The sequence below is a fragment of the Ailuropoda melanoleuca genome, chromosome 14 (assembly GCF_002007445.2).
Source record: "Ailuropoda melanoleuca isolate Jingjing chromosome 14, ASM200744v2, whole genome shotgun sequence".
Lineage (NCBI taxonomy): Eukaryota > Metazoa > Chordata > Mammalia > Carnivora > Ursidae > Ailuropoda > Ailuropoda melanoleuca.
Genome location: NC_048231.1, coordinates 42,824,426 through 42,836,477, shown reverse-complemented (window position 1 = coordinate 42,836,477; position 12,052 = coordinate 42,824,426). Strand labels below are relative to the sequence as shown.

Sequence of the window (12,052 nt, the reverse complement as noted above, 5' to 3'; positions counted from 1 at the left end):
CTTAGTGGCTGTACCAACTTGCATTCCCACCAACAATGTAGGAGGGATCCCCTTTCTCCACATCCTCTCCACATCCTCTCCCACAATGTCCTGTTGCACATTGAGGTCTTTCATCCATTTGGAGTTTATTTTTGTGTATGGTGTGAGAGAGTGGTCAAGTTTCATTCTTTTGCATGTAGCTGTCCAAATTTCCCAGCACCATTTATTGATGAGACTGTTTTTTTGTACTGGATGTTTTTTCCTGTTTTGTCAAAGGCTAGTTGCCCAAAGAGCTGAGGGTCCATTTCTGGGTTCTCTTTTCTGTTCCATTGGTATGTGTGTCTGTTGTTGTGCCAGTACCATGCTGTTTTTGTGATCAAAGCTTTGTAGTACAGCTTGAAATCTGGCAAAGTGATGCTCCCAGCTTTGTTTTTCCTTTTCAACAATTCCTTGGTGATTTGGGGCCATTTGCACATAAATCTAAGGGCTGTTTGTTCCAGTTCTTTGAAAAATGTCATTGGTATTTTGATCCGGACGGCATTGAAAGTGTAGATTGCTTGGGTAGCATAGACATTTTAACTATGTTAATTCTTCTGATCCATGAGCATGGAATATTTTTTCCATCTTTTGTGTCTTCTTCAATGTCTTTCAAGAGTGATTTGTAGTTTCTGGGACATAGATCCATTACATCTCTGGTTAAGTTAATTCCGAGATAACGTATGATTTTATTTTTATTGCTATTTAAAATGGAAGGGATTCCCTAATTTCTCTTTCTTCGGTGTCATTGTTCGTGTATAGAAATGCAACTGATTTCTGAGCATTGATTTTGTATCCCACCACATTGCTGAATTGCTCTTTAAGTTCTAGTATTTTGGGGGTGGATTCTTTTGGGTTTTCCATAAAGAATATCATGTTATTTGTGAAGAGAGACAGTTTGACTTCTCTTTGCCAATTTGGGTAATTTTTATCCCTTTTTGTTGTTGATTGCTGTTGCAAGGACTTCTAGTACTATGTTTAATAATAATGGCGAGAGTGACCATTCTTGTCGTGTTCCTTATCTTAAGGGAAAGGCTTCCAGCTTTTCCCCCTTGAGAATAATATTTGCTGTAGGCTTTTCATAGATGGTTTTTATGAAATTGAGGAATGTACCCTCTATCCGTACACTCTGAAGTATTTTATTCAGGAAAGGATGCTGTGTTTTGTCAAATGCTTTTTCTGCATCTACTGAGAGGACCATATGGTTCTTGACCCTTTTCTTGTTGATATGATCTATCACACTGATCGATTTGCGAATATTGGACCAGCCTTGCATCCCAGGGATGAATCCCTCTTTGTCATGATGGATAATACTTTCAATGTACTGATGGATCCTATTAGCTAGGATCTTGTTGAGAATTTTGGCATCCATATTCATCAGGGTTATCGGTCTATAATTCTCCTTTTTGATGGGGTCTCTGCCTGGTTTGGGGATCAAGGTAATACTGGTCTCACAGAATGAGTTTGGTAGTTTTCCTCCTGTTTCTATTCTTTGAAACAGCTTCAGGAGAATAGGTATTATTTCATCTTTCAATGTTTGGTAGAATTCCCTGGGGAATCCATCAGGCCCTGGACTCTTGTTTTTTGGGAGGTTTTTGATCACTGCTTCAATCTCTTCATAATTAATTGGTTTGTTTAAAAAATCATTTATTTCCTGTTTCAGTCTTGGTAGTTTATAGGTTTCTTGGAAGTCATCCATTTCTTCCAGATTATTTAATTTATTGCCATAAAGCTGTTGATAAAAGTTTTTAATGATCTTTCCTATTTCATTGGTGTTGGTTGTGACCTCTGCCTTTTCATTCATAATTTTATTAATTTGGGTCCTTTCTCTATTTTTTTGCCTAAGTCTTGCCAGTGGCCTATCGATCTTATTTATTCTTTCAAAAAACCAGCTTCTAGTTCTGTTGATCTGCTCTACTGTGCTCCTGATTTCTAATTCATTGATACCTGCTCTGATCTTGATCGACTGCTTTCTCGTGCATGGATTAAGCATATTCTTCTGTTCCTGTTCCAGCTTCTTGAGGTGAGAATGTAAAAACTGCATTTTAGATTGTTCTATTCTTTTGAGTGAGGCTTGGGTGGCTATGTATTTTCCCCTTAGGACTGCTTTTGAAGTGTCCCATAGGTTTTGGACTGTTGTGTTTTCATTCTCATTGGTCTCCATAAATTGATTAGATTGATTTTTGATTTTCTTGTTTATCAAATCATTCTTGAGCAGGATGGTTCTTAGTTTCCAAGTGTTTGAGTTTCTTCCAAATTTTTCATTGTGATTGAGTTCCAATTTCAAAGCATTGTGGTCTGAGTATATGCAGGGAATAATTTCAATCTTTCGGTGTTGGTTGAGACCTGTTTTGTGAACCATTATATGGTCTATTCTGGAGAATGTTCCATGTGCATTTGAAAAGAATGATTATTCTTTTGTTCTGGGGTGTAGTGTTCTATATATATCTATGAGATCTATCTGGTCTAGTATGGCATTCAATGCTCTTGTTTCTTTGTTTATTTTCTGCTTAGGTGATCTGTCTGGTGCTGAGAGTGGAGTGGTGAGGTCCCCTACTATTACTGTATTTTTATCTATATGTCTCTTTATTCTGGTTAAGAGTTGGCTCATGTATCTTCCTGCTCCCCCGTTGGGGGCACAGATATTTATAATTGTCATATCCACTTGTTGGATACATCCTTTAAGAATAATATAAGAAAGGGGGGTAATCAGAAGGGGGAATGAAACATGAGAGACTATGGACTATGGGAAACAAACTGAGGACTTCAGAGGGGAGGGGGTGGGGGAATGGGATAGACTGGTGATGGGCGGTAAGGAGGGCACGTATTGCATGGTGCAATGGGTGTTATACGCAACTAATGGAGCATCGAACTTTACATCGGAATCCGGGGATGTACTGTATGGTGACTAACATAATATAATAAAATATCTTTAAAAAAAAGAATAATATAGTGTCCTTCTGTATCTCTAACTACAGTCTTATTTTAAAATCCAATCTGTCTGATCTGAATATTGCTACCCCAGCTTTCTTTTGAGGTCCATTGGCATGAAAAATGGTTTTCTATCCCTTCACTTTCAGTCTGAACGTATCTTTAGGTTCAAAATGAGTCTCTTGCAGACAGCAAATGGATGGGTCATGTGTTTTTATCCAATCTGCAGCCATGTGGCATTTTATGGGAGCATTTAGGGCTTTCACATTGAGATTGTTATTGAGAAATATGATTTTAATGATTTCATACTGCCTGTAAAGTCTTTGTTTGCACAGATTGCGACTTTCTGTTCTTTATCACTCTTGGGGCCTTTTTACTTTTATAGAACCCCCCCTTAATATCTCCTGCAGTTCTGGTTTTGTGGTTAAGAATTTGGTCAGTGACTGGCAATTCTGGAAGGTCCTTATCTCTCCATCAATTCTGAATGACAGCCTTGCTGGATAAAGGATCCTTTGGCTACATGTTTTTTTCTGAAAGAGCTTTAAAAATGACCCCTCCCCAACCTTTTCTCTCATTGCAGGTCTGTGTAGACAGGTCTGACGTGATCCTGATATTTTTGCCTTTGAACGTGAGGAATTTCTTTGCCCTGGCCACTTTGAATACTTGGATATAATATTTGCAAATTGCACTATAACATGACACGGCATAGCTTTGTCATGGCTGAATTTGGGAGGGATCCTCCCTGCCTCTTGGACACAAATGCTTGTTTCCTTTGCTAGAATAGAGAAGTTTTCAGCTACAATTTGTTCAAATATCTCTTCTATACCTCTCTCTTTCTCCACCCCCTTGGGGATGCTGATGATTCTGACATTGGAATGTTTCATTGAGTCAGTAATCTCCCGTAACCTACATTCTTGAGATTGGATTATTTTTGAGCAGTTTCTGTTTTAACTTTCTCTTCTACCATCCCATCCTCCAATTCACTAATTCGTTCTTGTGCTTCATTTACCCTGGCCATCAGAGCATCCTGTTTTGACTGCATTTGATTCATAGCATTTTTAATTTCTGCCAGATTCGCTCTCATTTCCGCCATTAGAGATTCTATATTCTCATTAATATTTTTGAAAATACTTTTTTCAAGCCTACACATCACCTTGACCATTGTTACTCTGAACTCCATTTCTGATAATTTGGTTATATTCATATCCATCATTTCTGTGGTGGAGGCCATGGACTCATTATCTTTTCTTTGCTGGGGGGGATTTCTCCTTGTCATTCTGATGAGAAGAGGTTGCGTGGTTGTTCAGAGCCCAAATTATTGACCAGGACCCATGCAGTGTGCACTTGTTTTACAGGGACCTTAGGGATGTGGGCTCCTTGATTTTTCAGCCTGCCTTCTGGTGGAGGGGACTGCTGCACTGTTACTCAGGCCACCCTGTTTGGGTAGTCTCCCTGTCCCCTAGAGGGGGGATGGGGATGGGCACAATGTGAGCTGGTCTTTCCAGGCTTTTGTTCTCCGGCAGCTTTCCTTCATGGTTTTCTGTGGCTCTTCTGAGAGTCAGAGTAGCAGTGGCTGAATCCTAGCCTCTGTCTTAGGACAGAGAGATCACAGTCTGCTCTCCAATGAGCTCTCCTGGCCTCTGTTTCTGTTGGTGCTGCAAATAACCCTGCAGCATCCTGGGTTGTGTACCCCACAGCCGGTGTCCCAGCCTTCACTTCCCAGGCCAGCACGTCTCTGTCCTTTGTGTTTCTAACTTCACCAGCCGCCAGCCGCCCCCGTGCACGCCTCTGAGAACCGGCGCTCCAGAGCACCGGTTTTCAGTCTGGTTGCCTGCGTTTTCCCAGGCTCACAGTCTCAGTCTGCTCTTTCATGGGTTCTGGTCCGTGAGACCGGCCCACTCCCCAATGCAGGTGGCTACCGCTTCCCGGCGCCCGATTGTGGAGGCTCCCTCCCCCTTCCGTCTATCTTCCGATATCTGTGCTTGGATTCATGGCTTCCCACTTCGTACCTCAATACTCAGCGCTGGAGATGTTCATTTGTAGAGATCCCGATGTATTTTCGTACGTCTCAGGCTGATTCTGAGGATGTTCAGGATGGTCTGGTACCTATCCAGCTCGACTCAGCGGACCCCTACTCCTCCACCATCTTAACTCCTCCTCCCCACTCTCACTTTCTCCTGAGGATTGCCCCTGGGACACTTTCTGACCGCCAGTCCTTGTGAGGCTCCCCTGGGCAACCCCAGCCTCTGTCCGGCTGTTCCTGTGGCTCCTGCTGCAGCTCTGCTGCCCCCTGCTGGTGGAGGAAGACACATCAGGAGCGTCCCTCCTGTGGGTCACCCCACAGCTCCTGATACATGAGAAAGGATGTGATGCAGGGAGTCCAGCCTGCATGGGCAGCTGCCACCCACGCCCTGTGCAGTCCAGCACAGATAGGACACTTACAAGGTGCCTGGAGGCAGGCACTGTATCCCAGTGCTGAAATGCCCTGGTGTGGCCCACTGTTACAACAGAAGACAGAGCAGGTTAAAGTGGAGTGCATTTGTGAAGGGTCTGGGTCTGGGTCAGCTGTGTGGTGCCCTGCAGCCTTCCCTTCCCTGTCTACTTAGGTATCCAGACTGATGGCTCCACATCCCAGTTAATGCTGCTGGGTCATGGTGGGAGTAGGTGATGATCCTGGCACTGATGTTCACGTGGGTACCTAATCCTTATTATTATTACTACAATCTCTGCTACTGCTGTTTTTATGACAACCCACATCTCTTGGAGTTTGGGTGGGATGGTATCTGCACTAGCTTAGTTGGTGGTTTGGACGATGGTGGAAATCTGCTAATTCAGACCTGGACATACAAATTCACATCATCCATGTCACACTGTTGCTGAGCCCTTTTCTTTGGGTTTCTGCAGAGGACAGATGAGAAACTCCCAACCCAGCACCCACTCACTGAGACCCGGCTGGGACTCTGTTTCTTTCGGACATCTCTGTCAATGTTTTCATATAATTTAATTTCAATACAAGTGTTTTCTGATATCATTATAATCTTCCCCATTTCCTAGCACATAAAGTTGAGGCCCAGAGAGGCTAACTTCTCAGGAAAGCAGAGGAAAGTGGGGTGAGTCCAGGATGGAGCCCAGGTGTGCTGGATTCAGATCCCAGGCTGGTCAGGGTGGAGCTTGAGCAGAATGGGAGGGAGGGAGGGTGAGGCCAGGCTGGGCAGCAGGGCTTCTGTCCCTGGGCTCACAATTAACCTCATCCTGGCTGGTCTATAAAGGAGCCCCTTAGCCTGCAAGTGTGGATGGTCAGCAGGGTCCTGCTGAAATGTGTTCTGAATATGTCTTCTCTCTAGTGTATGTAAAATACATAACAGAAAATCCCAATTATTTTGAAGGATTCAATTCATTTTCCCAGATTTCCTTTCTTCTCCCTGTGAATATTTCATGTCCCACGTTGTGGAGCAGAACTGGTGGGAATTATCCTGAAATTTGGCTTGGGGATGTCAGGGTCATTTCCTTTACTGGAGGTTTCTTATTTGCAGCATCTACCTAGATGTTGCTGTGAAACTCCATCCCACAATATCTTTTAATCATGGTGTTTAGGCCATTTCCTGAATATGATTATTAGCATTGTTTATCTATACCATGCATGTATTTATTTTCTATGTGTGCCATCTGTTCTTTGATCCCTCTTTCCATATCTCTTTTTTCTTAAGTAATGGATCTTTTCCATGCTTTCATTTTACTGTTTTTTTTTATGCATATGAGCCATAAATTCTTGCTGCCTTATATCAGTAAGTGGCAAGTCTCCATTCTGGTGCTGCTACCCTATTACATGGAGAGTGAGAACCTGATATCAGACCTCTATCTCTCAGCTCCCCAAATATTTGCTATGATTTTCATATATGTAATTTTGCCTGTATTAGAAATTCCAACATACAAAGTTATTATATTTGCTATAGATGTTGAATTATCTTTTAAAGAGATTTTGAAACTAAAGAAGTCTTAATATTTACCCCTGTAGTTAGTACTTCTTCCTTTTCTTTCAGATTTTATTTATTATTTGAGGGAGAGAGAGAGCAAGCATGAATGGTGGGGAGGGTCAGAGGGAGAAGCAGACTTCCCGCTGAGCAGGGAGCCCGATGTGGGTTTGATCCCAGGACTCTGATCATAACCTGAGCTGAAGGCAGATGCTGAACCGCCTGAGCCACCTGGGGGCCTCTGAGTCTTAGATTCATTTTGTAGATTCAGATTCTTTCTGGAATCATTTCCTCCTGCCTGAGGGATGTGCAGTATTATTGCTTCATCAGCTGCTGAAAACTTCTGCCAGTTTTTGTACGTGTGAGCATTTTTATTTAGACTTAATATGAGGGATATTATCCCTAGATGAAGAATTAAGGTTTTTTTCTTACTTTCAGTAATGTAAAGATGTTAATCCACTGTCTCTCTCTGGCATTTCAGCCAATGCAAAATCCACTAGAATCTTTCTCTTTTTTCCTTGTGCACAGGGAGTCTTTTCCTCTGCCTGCTTCTAAGACTGTTCTTGTTCATCGCCTTAAATATTTGATATTGATGCCTTGTTTTGTGGTTGCTTTGTTTTTACTTCTTATTTTTTGTGCTTGAAGTTTGTTGAGATTTTGGACCTGTCGCTTTTGAGTTTTCATCAGATTTGGAACATTCTGGGCAACAATTGCTCAAATATTCTATCTTCTGTGCCCCACTGTCTCTCCTTTTCTGAGAGGCCCCCTCCTTTTATGCTGCTAATGCTGTCCTACAGCTCAGGGGATTCTAGTCACTTTAAAATCTTTCACTTTGCAGTGTCTGTGCTGTGTCTTCAGGTTGCCTCACATGCTCTTCGTCTTGTCATGTCTACGCTCATCTCAGCCCCTGTGTTTGTGATTCAGGAAGTTGTAGATTTCAGCTGTAGGGTTTGACTTGGATCCTGTAATTTCCTTTGTGTCTTCTGTTAACATATGAAACATTCAGAGTCAACATTCTTTCTTGAATCTCCATCCTTCTGTCCTCAGTGCATCTTCCAGACCTGCCCCCCCCATGTTAGCATGACCCATGTCTTAAAATAAGTTTCTGTCCGTCTCTCTGTCTCTGTATGTATGTGTGTAGGTAACAAATGAATATACATCTAGGTGTGTATGAGATGCACATTCTGTTGGATCCGTATTCTCTGGGAATCCTGTCTCATTCATTTTACTAGCACTTACTCTTTGTGGTTCAAATGGCTTTATTCTAATGCCTTATTTAGGTTGGAAATCTTCACCTCTTAACTTATTGAAGTGCCTTCTTTTGACGGGATGTCATTCACATGTAGAAAAAGTATGTGATAACACAATAGTCTTTCCCCCATCACTTGTCTAAGATTGTTACAATTGTAGTTTTACATCCATTATAGATCATAAAATATTCTTATTATTTTTGCTTGAACAGTTGCTATCTTTTATAGATATCGACCAATAAAATCTTATTATATTTATTGGTATAGGACTGCTATCTGATACTTACTATATCTTTGTGTAGGCTCACATTTCCCCGAGTCACCCTTTTTTCTGTCCAACAGATGTGCTTCATTGTCGCCTGCACTGAGGGTCTGCCGGTGATCAGTTCTGGGAGGTTTGTAGTCTGAGAAAGGTTGATTTTGTCTTCACTTTTCAATGAAATTTTCCCTGGTAAAGATCCAGGTTGGGCGCCTGGGTGGCTCAGTTGGTTGAGCACGTGGCTCTTCATTCCAGGTCAGGTAACGGCATCAGCGTCATGAGATCAAGCCCTGCGTCAGACTCTGTACTCAGCATGGAGTTGGCTTGAGATTCTTTTCCTCTCCCTCTCTCTCTGTTTCTCCCGCAACTTTTGTCATCTCTCTCAAATAAATAAATAAATAAAATCTTTCTAAAGAATCTTGAAAGATTCAGGTTGACATGTATTTTCTATTAGTATTTCAAAGACATCACTCCCCTGTTTTCTTGCTGACGTGGTTTGTGATGAGAAATCTGCTTCTAACATGATGCTGGCTCCTCTGTATAGAACACGACTCTCTGGTTGTGAGAGCGTCTGCATCGTTAGTTTGTAGCCATTTCATTACAGTGTGTGCTGTGCTGTCTCTCATGTCCCTTATCAGAGGTTTGAAGACCTTTGCATATACTGGCTAATAGGTTTCACTAAATTTGAAATGTTTGGGGTATTGTTTCTTCAAATGTTTTTCTATTCACCAACCACCTGCTCCCCACCTTCTCTCCCTCAGTTACTCCAATTACACACTTGAGGCTACAGGAAGTGGTCCTAAGGACACACTGATCTTTACTAATTTTTTCCAGCTTTACTCTTTCTGTTTCAACTGAAGAGTTTTCATTGCCATGAAATCAAGTTCACTAATCTCTTCTTTCACTTTCAGTATCGAATATACTGACAACATCACAAGGTGTTTCAGATCATGTAGTTTACATTTAGGGACTTTTTAAAATATTTGGTCTTTAAAAAATATCTTCCAAGTCTTCGTCTCACATGTTCAGTCATACCTTCACCTACAGTCACAAATAAAACATAGTTAAAACTACTGTGTGCGTTCTGTTCCCTGATCCATCCCCTGAAGACCCTGTCCAGTGTGCTGGTGGAGAGAGAGGCTTGGAGATGTTAGACCTGGGGACCTGGGTCGGATCTGCTCCCTGCCCTGTGCACAGGCCTCCTGGGGCTGGAGGAGAGTGTGTCACATGGGGAAGGGGTTTGTGTCTCATTTCCCCATATGCCCATGTCACTGTGAAAGTACCACTGTCCTACACCTGACAGTAATAGCCTCGTCCTCGGCCCGGGTCCTGCTCATAGTCAGGGTGGCTGTGTTCCCTGAGTTGGAGCCAGAAAATCGGTCGGCGATCCCTGAAGGCCGGTTGCTATCAGTATAGATAATCAGCAGAGGGGCCTGGCCTGGCTTCTGCTGGTACCACTGAACAGCTTTCCTTCCAATGTTGTCTTCCCCACAGGTGACAATGGCCGTCTGTCCCAGGGTCACTGACACCGAGTGTGGCTGAGTCAGCACGTAAGAAGCCACAGAACCTATAAGAGAGAAAGATGAGTTGGACTGGGAGTTGAAGGACCCATTTCTAGGAAATGCCTTAAGCTGCTTGGCCTTGATTCACCACAGGGATACTCTAGCTCCCAGGGCACCCCCTCTTACCAGTCTCAACCCCAGGGGCTTATGAGTCTGGCTGCTGGATGGAGCCTTTGAACAAATGAGAACCAATCCACCCCTTTTTCTCCTCAGGACCATCCCTGCAGGGCTCACACAGAGCTAGTGAGCACAGTCGGGAGATCACAGACCTCTATTCCATCATCCCACACCAATGTAATGAGTGTCCTGCCCTTCACAGAAAGCTCCCTGCTGAGCTCAGAGTCAGGCCCAGGCTTGTCTCAGATCTCTGAGGCTGAGGTGGGTGTGAGCCTGGGCATAGCACCTGTGCAGTGAGCGAGGACACTGAGGAGGAGAGGGGTCCAGGCCATCGTGGTGGGGCCCTGATTCTGCTACAAGGCCCAAGGCTGGGCAATGTTCCTCCCAGGCCTCTCTTATCCCCTTGCTGGAGACACCTGCTGGTTATGCAAATCAACCAGAGCCCAGGGGCTGCTGCTGAGGGGCCTTGTGGGTTCAAGGAAGGGCTCAGTCCCAAGGGACACACGGAGGGGCGGGGCAGCCTGGTGCCATGGTGTGGGGCCCACATCTCATCCCACATTGTGTCCTGAGTTTGCCCCTTGGCTGGCCTGGCACTGAGACCTCAGAGGTGGAGTGTGTCTTTATTTTCTAAACCCATTCTGTAAATGACTCTATGAGGCTCATATAGTGACAGGTTCCTACCCCGATCACAGCTCATGGGACACAGAGACCAAATAAAATTCATCTTCTCTCTAGAGCTCACATGCAGCTTCCCAAACTATAATGGTGCAGTAAATATCTGATCTTGGCTGTGAGCTCCAGCAGCATGTCATAGGGCCTGTGCTTCAGTATCCTCATTTTGCAGTCAGGAGTGGGAACAGATCTGGTGCTAAAAGAAATGTTTTCTGTATAGGAGAAGGAGAGGGAACTGCAAAGTTTAGTAACTCTTCAAGGGAATGTTTACCATAGTTGAGTTTTCATCAGTTAGGAAAAGTATATAAGAAACATCTTAATTTATACATTAAGTTGAAAAAGCTTATCTTGAAAATTGCTGTGTTGCAGGCACTAAGAAGGGGAAGAACAGAATCTTCCAATCCCCTCTCTTCCTTAAGGGAGGTATGTGGAAGAACAGGTGAGGGGCAGGAGGGAGGAACTTCCAAGAAGGAGGAGCAGCTGTGTCTCTCAGGGGTCTCAGCACAGGGGATGGAGAGGGAAACGCGTTCACAGGGAGGCTGGATGTTTGTGGATGGTGACAGCACTTTCATTTTATTAAAGTGGGATGGTTGTGGGGCAAATGTGACTCTAACTGTATGAGAGAAACAGGCAATGTCTCCAAGAGCGGAACCCACACCCTCAATGCACACACAATTCCCTTGAGAAATTGTACTTGAGAGTGAAGGATGACATGGGAGCAAATGACAAATGACTGGAAGGTCTCAAGTCCTTGTTACTAACATGCCTCCCCCCCCCATTCCGGCTATTAAGACCCATGATTCCCAGTCCTGCTCCATCTGCCTGGGGCTTTGTCAGATGATATATGCTGCTTCGTGGTGTTCACTCCACACTGAGTGCAGGAGGTGCTGGGGTGTCCTTCCAATGGTGTAGATTCCTAACCTAGATCTCAGGTCCTGAGTCCAGATCCATGGACTGCTGTTCTGGTGTGGAATGACTTTTCTATTGTGGCTTCTGCCTACCTCACTTTAGGGCATGAAGGGCCCAAATTATCCATGAAAACACGAACAGGCTCATTTGGAAGAGAAGAGCACTGCTTTCACTGGGGCTGGTGGAGGTCAAGCAGCTTAGCAGTGGGGGTCATAGGACTCAGGGGATGGCTCTTATTGGTTTCAACTGGGGATGCAGAGCTGTTGTATGGGGGGAGAGCTGACCAGGGACTAATGCTTGAAAGATAGTTGCAGGAGAGTATCCACCCAGCACATATTTATTCAAACCCACATTGGTCTAGCCCAC

The 12,052-nt window shown here is 43.9% G+C and overlaps 1 gene segment (V, D, J or C); it reads right to left on the bottom strand.

The window, feature by feature from the left end:
- Positions 1 to 9,716: 9,716 nt before the first annotated feature.
- On the bottom strand, positions 9,717 to 10,470 carry LOC109488718. The segment is given in 2 exon segments: positions 9,717 to 9,993; positions 10,392 to 10,470. Coding segments are annotated over 2 exon segments (323 nt in total).
- Between the last annotated feature and the right edge of the window lie 1,582 nt (positions 10,471 to 12,052).